Raw genomic sequence first — 15,517 nt, 5'->3', positions numbered from 1 at the left:
GTCTAACCCATAAACGCCGTTCTCTGATTGCCTTAATGTGGTTGGAAGTACTGGAGGTTTCCAATTCGACTGTTTTTTTAGGGTTCCGTACCTCAAAAGGAAAAAAAACGGAATCCTTATAGGATCACTCGTGCGTCTGTCTGTCCGTCTGTCACAGCCTATTTTCTCCGAAACTATTGGACCAATTAAGTTGAAATTTAGTAGGTACACGTATGTAAGTTTGTGACCCAAAGACGGACATGAAACGAAAAGAAATGAATTTTAAACATGGGGGCAAAATATTGTTTTAAAACTATACCGTGTTACATATCTAATAAAAGAACTAGTGAGAATTTTAAATTAATATATATGTTTTGTAGTTTAGAAGTTATTAAAGGAAATAGCCAAAAAAATGCCCTATATATACGATACTCCTGTGTCTAAAATTTAGAAAAAATACACAAAATAGTTCTTTACGTATGAAAACCTATTAGAAATGTGCAGTCAAGCGTGAGTCGGACTTAATTATTTAGTTTTTGATCAGACCCATACGGGTTTTTAAAGACATTTCACTCACGTTTCACATAAAAAATACATTGTTAAAAATTCTGTAATGTACGGAACCCTTGGAACGCGAGTCTGACTCGCACTTAGCCGGTTTTTTTTTTTGTTTTGGTCCTATTTTCAAAAGTATTCTTTGTTCAGTTTAGATACAACGAAATTAAGACTCATGGATACCTACATTGGATAGTGAAGGTAGGTAGCTACTGTTTTTCGAGTCGGTATACACGGTGTTTCATGACCCACTGAAAACCTAAAAACAGTTTGTTCAGAATCGATAGGAGAATCGATTGCGCTGGTATTTTAATGGGGGTTTTTTTTTTTTTTTTTTATTTGTTTTACATGTTCAGTCTACAAGTTTGTAATGCAACAATATCAATAACTAGCATTTGAGACGTTATTTGTAAATGAGCAACACCCTAAACTGGCCATTGGTAAACCTTGTTGCAGTAAGGTATACAAATGGTCTGTTAACAGTGTTTACGATGATAACTAGCAATTGTTTGATGTCATTAAAACGACGAAGTATCTTGTGTAGAATTACCAGTTGAATATAATTGTTAAGAAAACTAAAGAAGTTTCACTTCAATACTCAAGATGAGTTTAAAATAAAAAAAATCTGTTGGGTGTCTCAGGTTTTCAGTGGCTCAAGTAACACACTACAAAAAGTACAACATGTTTAATACTACTTTTAAAAACTACAAATTATGGGAATTTTATGACTGTAAATAAAGTGTATCTGTATAGTGTGTAAATCCAATACGACCAATAAATTAAACAAAAATTAAGAGACGTATGATGACATGCATCACTAGATACGAGCTTTTTAATAGTAACTGTCGCCAAGGGTACTTTAAAAAGCTCGTATCCCGTAACTTGTGTGTTGTTATTACATTGCGGGCTGGATCACTGGCTGAATCATTTTGTATGGTTAAAATTTTCATTGTAGGTATTTCTAAGCAAAATCTATCTCAATATACTTCTTAGCTCCTAAATCACCGTTTAAATATTCGGCCGTATTGAATTTACACACTGTATTATTGGTCTCCCTGAGTTTATTAGCACTTTTGAAGGCGGAGTGAAAATTCTGGTCTTATTTCCGAAATTTTTCCCCTCGTGGATATTAGCGATTTCCTGGATAATTTTCCTTTTGAGCTGCTCTAAATCTTTCGGATTATTCTCATAGACTACGGATTTGAGTACAACATTCACACGGATAGAGATCGGGGCTGCGTGGTGGCCATTCAATATCACTCTTTTTGGAAATGAGTTTAGAGCATCTGGTAGGCAAAATAAAGTCGGTTATTCGCATCATTTGGTTCTAATTCATAAACAAACTGCCAATTACGCTTCAAAACAAAACTTGTGGCAATGTTGATTTTTGTTTTTCCAAGCCCAAGCTCTATCTATTTATACGCGCTACTTATTGCGGATTTTGCCGCCCTGAACGTCGAACTTGCTCCACAATGTCGGCCGTTCTGTAAGAGACCGGACGACGGACGTCCGCCAGGCATTATTGCTATGGTCGAGCCGGTTGTTCCAGTCAAAACATTTTGATCAATTTGCGTATCACATTATTGCTATGGTCGAGCCGGTTGTTCCACAGTCCAAACATTTTGATCAATTTGCGTATCACATTATTGCTATGGTCGAGCCGGTTGTTCCACAGTCCAAACATTTTGATCAATTTGCGTATCTCAGCACTTGGAACCTCACCCTAATATCGTAACCGGTATTCCTGTCGATACATCCACCGTGCAGTAATCACCGATTTAGGGTTATGGTAAAAAGCTCGGACACACAATGCAGGCTCTGCTCCCGTGTACTGTTCTATGCCGAATAAATTTCCACGAAACGACGCGCATATCATACCCCTTCGCTGCACCTCTCCAAACGGATCCGACTAGTTTAGGATTGAAATCGCCAACACCCTTATATTATGAACTGATCTATTTGTTTGGCACGTTCTACAGCCCAGACGGCTTAAGAAATTTAATGTATTATGTTAAATTTGTCTTAATTATGGCAGTGACCTAAATAATCATAATTATTTATAAACTTTATTGCACAAAATATGCACAACAATGTACAAAAGCGGCCGCAGGACCTGCGGGACTCGCTAGAGTACATCGGGAGATTCGGGAGCGACGCGCAATGGGGCTGCACCACCGCCACCTTCGCTGCGCGCGAACACTAACTCCACCGCGCCGTTGATAGTGCTGTGGTTCGTTTGTTTGTGAACCGTGGACTTACCAGGGTCATCATCGGTGAGCGTAGAGCGGCCGCAGGTGTTCGAGCGAGTCGGCTCGGGCTAGTGCATCGGGCGCGGCGCGCAATGGGGCCGCCAGTGTCGGCGCCGGCGCCACACCACCGCCACCCTCGCTGCGCGCGAACACTAGCTCCACTGCGCCGTTGATAGTGCTGTGCTTCGATTGTTTGTGAAGCGTGGACTTACCAGGGTCATCATCGGTGAGCGTAGAGAGCGGGCGCAGGTGTTCGAGCGAGTCGGCTCGGGCTAGTGCATCGGGCGCGGCGCGCAATGGGGCCGCCGGTGTCGGCGCCGGCGCAGCACCACCGCCACCCTCACTGCGCGCAAACACCAGCTCCACTGCGCCATCGGACGGGAACGATGGGTCTGTTGAAGGTGAAAATGGGTTATAAATTTTTTTTTTTTTTTTACATTTATTTAGGTTTCTGCTTATTTAATGTTCGTTTGTTAACGGAATCAATTTTGTTAAGGCGTATTTTTTTACACATTGTATTTACTTTCATGTACCTATAAATAGGTCTACAATTTAATTTCACTTAGTAAGTAGGTAGGTATAACCTACAACTAGTACAACTAATTTATTAATTTAAACTCTTATTTGCAATGCCTTTAGTAATATACCTAGATTTTTCAAAAACAATCTTTTCTTTGCATCTACATATACATATTTACATATAGATATTTACAGTTTTAGATATAGTTATGTATGTTGCGTCGGTATGTGCATACCACTAACTTCATGGTGCATACTAGCGTAACGAATTTACGTGAATGACCATTAGGTGGCGCTATCACAAGCTCAACGTTTCATATGAAGTAAGTTTGACCGAAATACGCTTTTTTCATGCACAAGAAGTATTCTAGTCGTGCAATAGGTGGCGCTGTCATGGCGCTACATGGTAAAGCGTAGTGTTATGAGATTTATGAGTTAGAGTCAGGCTTCGCTAAGTGTACCTAGCACCTACAGGTCAAGTGCTACGGCAAGACATGTGCTGCCATTGTTCCATTAAAGTGCAGCCATATAAGCATTGTCACAGATGATATTCGGATGGCAACTGCAGCTGACGAGGGCGCTGTCCATTGTCAATTTCCTTGATACAATGAGTGAGTGAGAGAACGGATTTAACGTTCTAATCGCGACAGTAATGCGGCTACGAACGTCACTCATTTCATCAAGAAAATTGATAAAGACAGCGTCCGCGTCAAGGCCACAGCAGTAATATCCGAGCGACACCTTAAGTGAATGCAAACGTAGTGTCGTCGGACTCCAGATTAAAAGGCGGCGTTACACGGTTATCACTCTGGATACGGTTCTGCAAGCGGCTCGAGTGTATAAGCGATAGTGAAGTCCCACTCGCACCCCAGAACCGCATTTATTGTCTGTGTGTTGTGTGCTCCAACTGCTGCTTGGTGTAGTTATATCTTTGCGTCGAATGATGGTAAAGCCTGACCAGTACCTAATATATGATCACGCGCCATGTTGCGGATTTTCATTAAAACTAATTTTTGCATACTATACTGAACTATAAACGAAATACAACACTGAACTGTCACTATATGAATGAGAATGACAACGCCCTTCTAACAATTTGATCATAATTATCTCTCTTGAATCTCGGTATAAGGTTTATATTTGGTCTGCGCGAATTTGACCATGTGTCACAGTTCCGTTCTCAGCTCAAGTGGCTTCCTATTCGTCTTCGCCGTGACTCTCATGTTCTCGCCCTTCTCTATGGCATTCTCTTTAACCCCGCTACACCACCTTATCTCAAAGAGCGTTTCAAGTATCTCTCTTCTATCAGATGTTCTCAGACTCATATTCTTGCTTCTCCCTCATCTACTTCTAAATTTTATAATAGCTCTTTTACCTTCCGGGCTGTTCGGCTGTGGAATGCTTTACCAGTAGAATTAAGATTAGCTAAATCTCTCCCCATATTCAAAAATCAGCTAAAACTATACTTTCTATCTCTGCCTTAAGTTGCCATTTTATATATTGTATATATGCTTGTATAAATATATATTATATATATATATATTGTATTGTATATTTATTTGTGTGTTAGGTTTCGTTTTAATACTTATATGTATAAGTAGTAATTGTAGTATGTGTGTTTGTGTTTAATAGTCTCCATATTTAGCTCTTTGCACTACCTGTTGACTTTTGTATGAGTTCTACATTTCCTGCTACCCAAAGGTTGTCTGGAAGAGATCGCTTTTTAGCGATAAGACCGCCTGTTGTTACCTGGTTCTATTTTTTCTTTAAATATTTCTTTGTAGTTTTACATGTATGTAAAATGTATAATTTTGGTGCAATAAAGAATATTTACTTACTTACTTACTTACTTACTTACTTACTTAATACAGTAGGGCTAAGATGGTCGGCTCTTTATCATTTGTCACCATGCCTGTCACGTTCTAACAAATATGTAAGTGCGAAAGTGACGCATAGCATGACAGGTGATAAAAATGCGACCATGATACCGCTGCTGGTCAGGCTTTAAGTACGTATGACAGTCCATTTTTATATGGAGTAGCTGACACATAAAATGTTTGTAGACATTTTTTGGAAGTTTATCGCATTAATTTATTAAGAACTAGGTTTTGCCCGCGACTTCGTCTGCGTGGAATCAGTAACAGCAGCTAGAGTAAGCTTAGCGCCTGGATAGAGTGTAATAGCAATGATTCAATTTGAACAGAAGCTTAATTGCTTGACATCAATTATCAGGCAATTCATTCAATCTCTCAATTTCAACCCCCTTTTCACTCTCTGTAGGGATGATTTCCGACATAAAAACTATCCTATGTCCTTCCCCGGGACTCAAACTATCTCCATGCCAAATTTCAACTAAATCGCTTCAGCGGTTTAACCGTGAAGAGGTAACACACAGACAGACAGACAGGCAGACAGACTTTCGCATTATTATTAAGTATGGATATTAGTAACGATAGTAGGATAGTACCATTTAAGTAATAAAAATAAAGGAAATACATAATTTTTCAATTATTTTTCACATTAAGGCCAATCAAAAGCAACTCGAAGGAACTGTGATAGGGACCATCATTCGACGCGAGAGGTAGATGAAGGCATTATGTTACCGTGCGCGGCGTGGTCCAGCTGCTGCTTGGTGAAGGAGAGCGTGTGGTCCGCGACGGCGCACGTGTGGAACTGGCACGCGAACACGAGCCGCCGCTGTTGCGCTTGCGCTGGTCTTCTGTATGCTCGCACGAGTACGTCGCCTCGCAGCGCCAGGCGCCCCACGCCCACAGTCCAGCCGCCGCCGCTCACCATGTACAAGCCTGAAGGAAATAGTGTTCTTAGGAATGTGCTGTACAACAATAAAAGCGTTGATCGATTGAAAATGTGCTAGTGTACCTATTATGACTTAAGAACAAGGATTATTAACGTCTCTGAGATTAGTTTAATAGAACCCTTGCACTTCAGACTCCCTAAGTGTAAGCAGAATGTAAGTACTTTTGTTAGGTGATCGTGTATAAAATACATGCAGAGTGAACATAAAATGATAAACAAGTGCAAAATTGATTGATCCATCCATGATTTATAAATTTAATGCGATATCGATATCCGTTAGTCATTTTAGCCAGTGCTAGCGCCCCGGCTACGTTTGCATGGATCAAGTGGAGCGGCGACTCGTTTTAAATAGCACAGAAGCAAGTTTGTTTACCCGAGGTATAGACGCAGACAAAGTTCTCATAGATCTTCAGAAAGGCAATGGTGGGCTCCGAAGCCGGAGCTAGTGCGCCGGCCACGCTCACGTGGGTCAGGTGCAGCGGCGCCGCGTTCACGCGGATTTGACCCGCCAGCAGGCCAGCAAATGTATCGATGTACCTGTGACAATGCAAAACATTAGTACAGTTTATTGTATTGGCCCACACGCACTTGCGGTAGCAACTCTGTTTTTAATGTGCAATGGTCATACGCACTTAACCACCAACTTACAATAGGTAATGGACCTATGGAATCATGGTGCGCCGCTGCGTTTGTAACCGCAAGTGCTTACGTACCCTATGGGTAAGGCGTCACACACACAACAGTGTGTGTTAAATACAAATCCACAACCGAATCTTATTCCTCACAAAACCTCAAGGGTTAAGAACGTTAACTTATTATTGCAGGTACATATTAATAAAGTGCTAAAGTAAAGGCTAGGATTAAAATAGAGGAGTTTCTATTATTAGTGTTTTGGAACGCCACAGGATAACACAGTGAAGTTGAGCAGATGATTTTACAAACATACATAGTAGTACATATATGCCACTTAGTAGATCATGTGGTTTATATTATGTGTACTAGTGTTACCTCTTGTTGGACGGCAGGTGGAAGACGGGCACGCGGTCGTCGAGGTAGCGCCGCATGGCGTATCGGTCCAACGCGTGCTCGGGCGCACCGCAGATCGCAGAGTAGTGCATATACGCCGCTACCAACACGCCCAGTCGTTCTCGGTTACCCCTGTCACAGATAAGAATATATTAATTATTTTAATAAGAATGAATCACCCTAACTCTTATACAGCGAACCAACTCAACATTTAAGCAACTAGGCCGCTAATGTGAAATAATTTAATAAGTCAGCTCGAGTGGTCAGTCCTTCTCGGCGCGAATGCCTTGAACACGGTATTTACGTCAGAGATGAATAATAGGTAATACCAATTGAGCAGTAGGTACGGCACCGTTCCGCGGGTGCGCGACCAGCCAATTGTTAGTGAGCATGCTTGCGGAGTTTAGTCGCTCAAGCAAACCGTCCAGCCTAACGACATTACAACAGGAACGTAGACCACATGGATACTACGTTCCGCGGGTGCAAACCCAGTCAGCTTTTGATGTGCTTGCTAGCTGCGCACAGCCGCTCGAGCGGCGGCACTAACGTCCCCGCTCAGCTTAGCGCTCGCGTCCCGCTTCGCTGCCGTCACTACAGCTTATGTAATAGATCAAAGGAATAGTTACCAGGCGAGTAGTACAGCTACGTTCCGCGGGTGCGCGGCCAGCCAGCTCTCGATGTGCTTGCAAGCGGCGCATAGTCGCTCCAGCGGCGGCGCTAACGTCCCCGCCCAGCCTAACGCTCGCGCGCGCCCAAATGCCACATGCGCGTCTCGCCCTGCTCCGCTGCCGTTGCTACAGCTCACCTCAAACACCTGGAATGTGCGACATATTTGTTTAACATCTGCTTGTTTATATAGTAATCATGGAATAGTTCATAAAAAAGTTTATGGATCTGAAAGACTTATCGATCTGAAAAATAGTGTTAATCACACTTTTCATGTAAAGTTCATCAAGTACTATGGTCGCGGTTGCGGCAGATATGTTTATATACGCATGGTTACATGCTTGTTGGTGAGTACGTCGCGGCCTGGGCAGATGCAGCGCCAGCATGCGCTCGGCTACATAGCAACAGTCAAATTATTCTGATGGCCAGTCAATACACACATTACAAACATTACGTGGACAAGTTACAAACATCACTAACCATGAAATGTTCGCCGTGCTTGTTGGTGAGCATGTGCGCGGCCTGCGCCTCGGCGTGCGCGTCCCGGTCGGGCAGGTGCAGCGCCAGCATACGCTCGGCGACGTAGCACAGGTCCAGACGCCCCGCGGACCCGCCGACGGGGAAGCTCGCTGACCGCGCGCCAGTCTGACAAGAAAAAATGCAAATTAACATGATGTAATTCATGCCCGTTCACGGTAGAGCTATCACAATGGTATGATAAACTTAGCAATTTTTGTAGCAATCTTTCTAGCAAATTATACATACAGTAAGAACAAGAAAAGTCTGTAACGATTTTGAAAGCATACGCAGTGCAAGTGTTATTTAAACGTCATAATTTCATAGGTTTGACGTTTAAAATAAGACTTGCACTGCGTGTGCTATCAAAATCGTTGCAGACTTGTTTTGGTCTAACTGTATTATTATGTCACAATCACGGATTCACTGTCAAGGGATTTGACAGACGTTTGTGTCACGATAAATATAAACTACTGGAAACCCTGTGAGCAAAACTTGTTCAGATTTGAATAAATTCGCATCTATGTACCTATTTACGAAGATCATTTAATGAGATGTTTGGTAGCACTGATAAGCAAATCTTAGATAACATTTACCAATTGTAGCGTGTCGTATCGTATGATATCACGCAATCTATCATTCCGTTCCCTCTTAATATGTATGTTACCTACGTACTTGTAAGTAGGCAATATCCAACCCTTTAGTAATATTTGCCCTTCCCAGTTTGAATACAGAGTCGTTCCTAATCCCGAAATAGGTAAAACAGAATTCTTTTATTTCCTCAGGGACTTCTTCACACTTCATATTGGAGCGAAGCCTCGAACAGGGTAAAATAGGGAAAGTTTAATTTAGGTATAACACCCAAAAGTTTTTTGTCATGGTGAGAGTTAGAATTTAATTAAAGTTAGTCTATTATTAATAAAAGAAAAGCTTTAAAATATTTTTTGCGTTTTGTTTTCAAAACACATATTTCTTCGATTATAACCTGCTCTTTTTCTGAGAATTGATAATTTTTAAAACGGAATAAAAAATTAGAATACCCGTGTTTTTTGAAAATCTCTCAATTTACGCTCAGGAATTTAGCCTTGTAATTAACGGGGTTGAAAAACACGGTGTAGTATTTGAACTTCCTGTTTACACTAATTCGGCAGCTTATAAGTCAAACACCATTTTAATAATAATAACAAAAACTGAACATTTATAAAGAAAAGTTTTAAAAAGTCTGTTCTTAAGACACTCTTCGACATTATCCAGTAATTATACAGCTGCTTTTGAAGTTAATTTGTCTAATAAAACCTGAGTATTTCGTCGCGGCGCCAGATCTTATCCCAGATTACGGCGGTTATATAACGCGGCCTTGGATGTTCTGCAGTCTCCGGGGCGTGGAAATGAGGTAGGATCGCCGGCTGTCAGGCTAATAACGTACCTACGAAACCTACGCTCAGTTACGCCGCAATTTCCTACAGAAATTGTACATAGTAGGTGAAAAAAATTACATTTTACTAGTAGGCCGGAAACTTTAAAATGGGTTGGAATAATTGGATATTGTTATCGGAATGATTACTTAGTACCGAGAAATGAAATCTAACGTCTTATCAGTTGTGATTATCAAGTTCTGTGTTTGTAAACACGGGGATCTAATAATAATAGACCGCGAGCCAGGCGAAAATTTCGTCAGTCATCGCCTCCCGGGCGAAAACTCGTATAGCGGTTAACGGCTATGTATGATGAACCCTCGTGAACGTCAGCAGCCGCTCCGTTGGTGGGTTGGGGAATGGCAGCCACTAAAACGCGTAACACGGTCTTTCCACCGCGATACAACCAGCTGACGATATGTTTTATTAACAATAGAATCTAAAATATCATCTGACAAAGTATCAAACGGGAGGCGATGACGCCGATGACTGAAAAAAATTTTCTTTTTTACATGTTCATGTGACCAGCTGACGGTCTTTCCACAGCGATACAATCAGCTGACGATTTTGTTTGTTCACAATAGCATCTAAACTATCATCTGACAAAGTATCAAGCGGGAGGCGATGTCTAAATTTTTTTATAGATTTTATTTGCTATTTTATTTATTTGAACAGGCAGTTAATAAATACAAGTAACGGATATTCTATTTTAATCACCATACTCAATTTAGTAGCGTTGACAGCTTTCATCTAAACATGTTAATTTCCGTGTCCGCGTCAACCTGTCTTCATTGAACAGGTCTCAACTATTACTATTATTATAACCAATTATGTTATAATACGTCATTTAGTCACAAATGAGTTTGTAATTTTAAACAGTTGAGCTAAAAATACCTAAAATAAGAATTACGACAACACCTAACTAGGGGCAATAGCAATAAAGACGGATACTTATTACTTTTTATAGGATTTCCAAAAACCCATGTTTTACTCTTCGTTCGTTATTCATTGCTATTGGATGTAAAATGTTGGTAGTAATAAACATTACTTAGGGCCACTTTTACCATCCCTGCTTAAACCTGGAGTTACCATGGTTACCAGTACAATATGTCACTGGGTTAACGGTTTAACCGGTTAACCCCGGGTTAGTGGGATGGTGCAAGTGGCGCTTAGGTATGTATAGTCAGCATCAATAGTCGCGCATGAAGGGAGACGCGTCAAAAGTATGTACATAGTACATATACATATACCACCTTGGAACACTTTTCCAAATAGAGATATTATCTCTACAGTTCGCGTTCAAAAGTATCGATTACAGTCTAAAGGTAATTTGTTCTACATATAGAGACAGATATATCTCTTTTTGTTACGGTACTTATGGACCTTATGGTATTAGATAATGTAGATACATAGGTACTTTTGTCGCATATTCTGATCCGTTACTTTTGATGCTGACTGCATATTCTGTTGAAGTTGGGAAAATTATTTACTGTGTACTTAGTTAAATACCTACTAGACAAACACTACAGAACAAATAACAAATACGTAAAATGTGTCAAACAGTGACATGGAAAATCTTGTAATTCCATGTTTATATGTAGTCGGTGCCTACATTAGAGGTGGTAGGCGCGACATAACTCCGAGAAAGTGACATAGGCGGAGCGTAGGCGCAGGGTTGTTGTTCCAATTATTTACCGATCACGAGTGAGTCGAATGCACAGGGATACCGATTTAAATGCGCTCTCCGATTGCCCATAATTAGCGCAGATACTGAGGTCATAGTTACACTGGTTTGTCTGAGCGTCGAACTCGATTGGGCGCGCTCTGTATTAAAAGCGCAATAAGAAAATGGCTAGCACGCAAAGTAGAGCCTCGGGCTCGAGCCGCGACGCTAATCCGATTAGCGTAGTCATACCTTAAGCCCTGCTTATGTTCGACGTAAATTGAACCCATTGGAGCATAAAGACATTCAGTTATACTGTCACCTAACTAAATAGTTGCTCCGAAGTAATGGCACGGACTACTGAAGATACCAGTGTACAGTGTTGTCAAACCACAATACGTTTGTCTCCCTTGAGGCGTCGCAAGTAATGATGCACATTTGTTTTTATAATTGCTCAACGAAGACACGCGTTCAAGGGTGATTTATCTTGCCGTACACAGTAATTATAATTATCTTACACACATAATAAACACACACGTGACATCTTAATTCTAAGTTTTCTTTTATGCAACTTGATGGGTTAAGTTTGTCTCGTTTGTAGGTAGTACTCACTTGATCCCTTCCAAATAACGCACCGGCGGGAGTGGCAGGAGCGCTGACGGCTCGTGTCTGAAACAAGTAATAATGCGAATTTAAGTCAGTTTGAACGAGTAAAAAGAAAAAGAATGCCTAGAGCAAATCCTTGATTAAGTTCTCCGGCAAGGTCGCAGCTGCTGACATTAAAACGAAATCAAAAGTAGTAATATAATTCTCGAGCATTTTTTGCCGCTACATGCCGGCTTTGATCAGTTTGATCAGACATCTGTCTACATCTGTATTTCATTACACAAAGAGAATAGCGCGCATTCAAGGGAAACGAAATGTAGCGTTATGGTGAGAATGAGAATATACCTAAGTATCAGTTTGGTTACATTACGGACGGGAATTGAAAATTATCATTTGGAAATTAGATATAAGTAGTTAACCTAACAATCTTTTGCCTATGACTCTGCCGATGCCGCCTGTCTACGCTTGATGAGTTACGAAGTAGAGCCATCCCTCTCTACTCTAAGCCATCTTGTCACCGTTGACAAGGCTGTGTAATTGTATATGGTGTATAGAATTAGTATTTTTCATTTCGAATACTTTTAAAACAAAAGCCTCGGAAGTTCGCTCGGCGTCTAAGGTGAGTAAAGAGGGCCTCGATGCCTATCGCGATCGGATGGCCGCTTCAGCCCTATAAAACTGATAAATGAGTGAAGGAAAGGTGTGGCTTAAGTGATTACTGCAGTTTAAGGTCGGGTTATAGCCCCTCAGCTGGAAGTTTCATTAAGCTCCATGCTACATTGTTATTACTTATTACACTAGCCTCATGGAGTGCTGCAGGAGGAAGTGAACGTACGCGTAAGTCGAGTAATTAACTATTTAATTAAAATGTACGTAATGAAAACTGATTTCCATGAAACCAATTCGGACATGGTGCTTTTTGAAAGAAAAATACATATACCTACACACGTAGAGGTACGTGTAACCTTAGAAAAATAATAATCTAGCAAACAGAAGCCGACTATGTAATTATCCATAACATAAGATGTGACCAATGTGTGTGATGTATGAATAATACATATATACGGGTGTTTCCTGTAACAGGAGCAATAAATTAAGCTGTAGGCTGTACTCCTCAAACTGACCAACATTAGTTCAGCAACTTTTTAAAATAACTTGTGTTTTGATTTTTATTACACTTTAATGTTTATTCTAAGACGCAATGTATTGCAAAATTTGCTATGTTTAAAGGGTGACAAGCAACGTCAAATACACAGATGGCAGTGTACATTGAAAATAATATTTAATTAGTATGAAAAAGGTATAGTCTAAAAATTTCATAATTTTAAAAAGTTGCTGAACAAATGTTGGTCAGTTTGTGGCGTACAGCCTCTAGTTTAATTTATTGCTCCTGTTACAGGAAACACCGTATTTCAATCGTCATATGCAAGTATCTACGTTGCTCGAAGACCTGTTAGATAACTTGCATAGGTACTTGTCGAATATTAGTGTAGGAGTCATAAACGTTATGTCTCGAAGTGTTTTTTTAACAACCAGCCCAACACGTTAGTTATTTCGTGTTTCATTCGAACTATTATAGAGCGGCCAGTGTGTACGCCGGTTCATATTTTGGGTGTAAAGTTTACGACCCATAAATACACACCGTGGGCTTCCTCCTCGGGGCAGTGGCGACGCTTCGGGAGCGCGACCGTGCGACATAGGCCTTTGTGTAGCTCCGCTGAAGATGGAACACTGCTCGCCACAGCGCAAACGCAAGGCGGTGCAGCGCGCGCGCAGCGTCCGCGCCGTTCGCGGTCGGTTCTGCGCATCGCAAGCGGCGCATTCTACCTATCTTCACTGTCATCCATACTAGGTATCACTTAAGTAGGTACTCACTTTAGAACTACTCGTGTTGCAAAATTTACTAGTTTTTTCCATCGCTTATGAATTACAGCAGATGAAAACTAAAACTTCCTAAAATAATTGAAATTCATTACCACTTCCTTCGAAACAAAACACCACTATTTCCTTAGAGAAACATAAACAAAGCAAGCTCTTTATAGCTAAGACCGCAGGAACGTGCTGTGTGTGGGAACTATCCTATATCTAGAGGAAGAAGGCATCACGTGCATAAAATATTAAGTATGTTATGGCGTTTTCCATTGGGTTGGTAGTGGGAGAGTCGGCGGCGGCACCCGGGGGCGAGCGCCCCTGCACTGCGACACCCACGTGCACATTAACTATTACGACGACTGCATCATTACCTACTTCCTGAATCTTCTCGCATTACAAATTGAATATCTCGGATGTCTTTCAGTCGAAAGCTGCCAATTTTAGATAGTAGCAAGTTTGAAAATGTTAATGGGTTATTGATTACTCTTTAAATTTCTAAAATAATAGAGCGTGAGAGAGAGATGCGACTCTCTGAAAGCCGTACTTAATGTTTTCGACAAAATGTATCCTGTTGTCGATTGTCGGTAAGGTCGATTTCTTATTGAGTTTTGGTCGCGTGGATTTATTGACTACTAAACTTTTGCCTACCCTTTTACTTGAAAATTACATCGTTGTTGATTGAATACGTCCTTCGGAAACTTCAAACGAATTCCCCTAGACTCTTCACACCATGGTGCACTAATAAGGTGTAAGCAGTGATACGTACAACGTAGGTATAACCCTGACCTTCCTCCACGCACGAGGGTTGAACGACCTCGGGGGTGCGGCTCGTCTAAATAAAAGATCGTCACATGTCGGAGAATGGCCACCGACTGCAGCCGAGACGTCCATTTACACTGATTCTGAGGTATGAGCCTGCTGTGATCACTAGCTTTCAATAGTTTCAGTAGATGTGCTATGAAATTTCATTTTTTGAAATGTCACTTAAGATGATTAAACTTGCAAGAGAATAAAAGTTTGGGTATATTACAATTTTGGTGACGAAATCATTTTCTTTTTACAAAGAACATTAGCTACAAGATTTACAAAACACTAGCGACTAGTCATTACACCATTATCTATTTATTAAGTCTCATTGATATCTGTTATCACGATCTAAGCGCCTGTCTGTCTGGGCAGAATACTTTACTGTTTACACACACACACACAAGTAGTATCCTTGCAAATTTTTTTTATTAAAGAGCTTAATTCTCACCGCATTTAAGTGTAGGTACCTACTTAAACAGTGACAGACATTGATCATGTGACAACACATGCAAACACTTCGACATGTTTGTCTTAACCTTAAATACTTGCAAAATTACCCCCGACGTTCGAAGAGTTCATTAACAGTTTTTTTTTCTAGTATATTTAAGATGCCTGATACGAAAGCAATGTTAATATTAATGTTTGTTATCTTGATAGTATAATCCCAGCACAGACTGCTATTGTGTAAAAAAACATCGAATGTACAATTAACTCTACAAATTAGGTAAATATAAACTACTATCATACAAGAAAACAATGGATCCTCTGAAATAAATGTTTTCTCAGAACCATATATCGCTGATTATCTGTACTGAAGTTTAGCATTA

The 15,517-nt window shown here is 40.7% G+C and overlaps 1 protein-coding gene across 5 annotated transcripts in view; it reads right to left on the bottom strand.

The window, feature by feature from the left end:
* The window catches only part of LOC134741042 (tensin-1), a 173,567-nt gene that overhangs the window by 37,632 nt on the left and 120,418 nt on the right, over positions 1-15,517 (bottom strand). For all 5 annotated transcript variants that reach the window (XM_063673781.1, XM_063673784.1, XM_063673783.1 and 2 more), the window contains 7 exons: positions 12,018-12,074; positions 8,292-8,456; positions 7,772-7,959; positions 7,128-7,277; positions 6,493-6,656; positions 5,906-6,106; positions 2,996-3,175 (listed from right to left, as the gene is read on the bottom strand). In XM_063673781.1, the coding sequence (XP_063529851.1) occupies positions 2,996-3,175; positions 5,906-6,106; positions 6,493-6,656; positions 7,128-7,277; positions 7,772-7,959; positions 8,292-8,456; positions 12,018-12,074 (1,105 nt within the window). The remainder of the gene's footprint in view (positions 1-2,995; positions 3,176-5,905; positions 6,107-6,492; positions 6,657-7,127; positions 7,278-7,771; positions 7,960-8,291; positions 8,457-12,017; positions 12,075-15,517) is intronic.

Source organism: Cydia strobilella, chromosome 4, assembly GCF_947568885.1.
Source record: "Cydia strobilella chromosome 4, ilCydStro3.1, whole genome shotgun sequence".
Lineage (NCBI taxonomy): Eukaryota > Metazoa > Arthropoda > Insecta > Lepidoptera > Tortricidae > Cydia > Cydia strobilella.
Note: the sequence above shows the minus strand (reverse complement) of the source record. Positions and strands in the feature narration are given on the sequence as shown.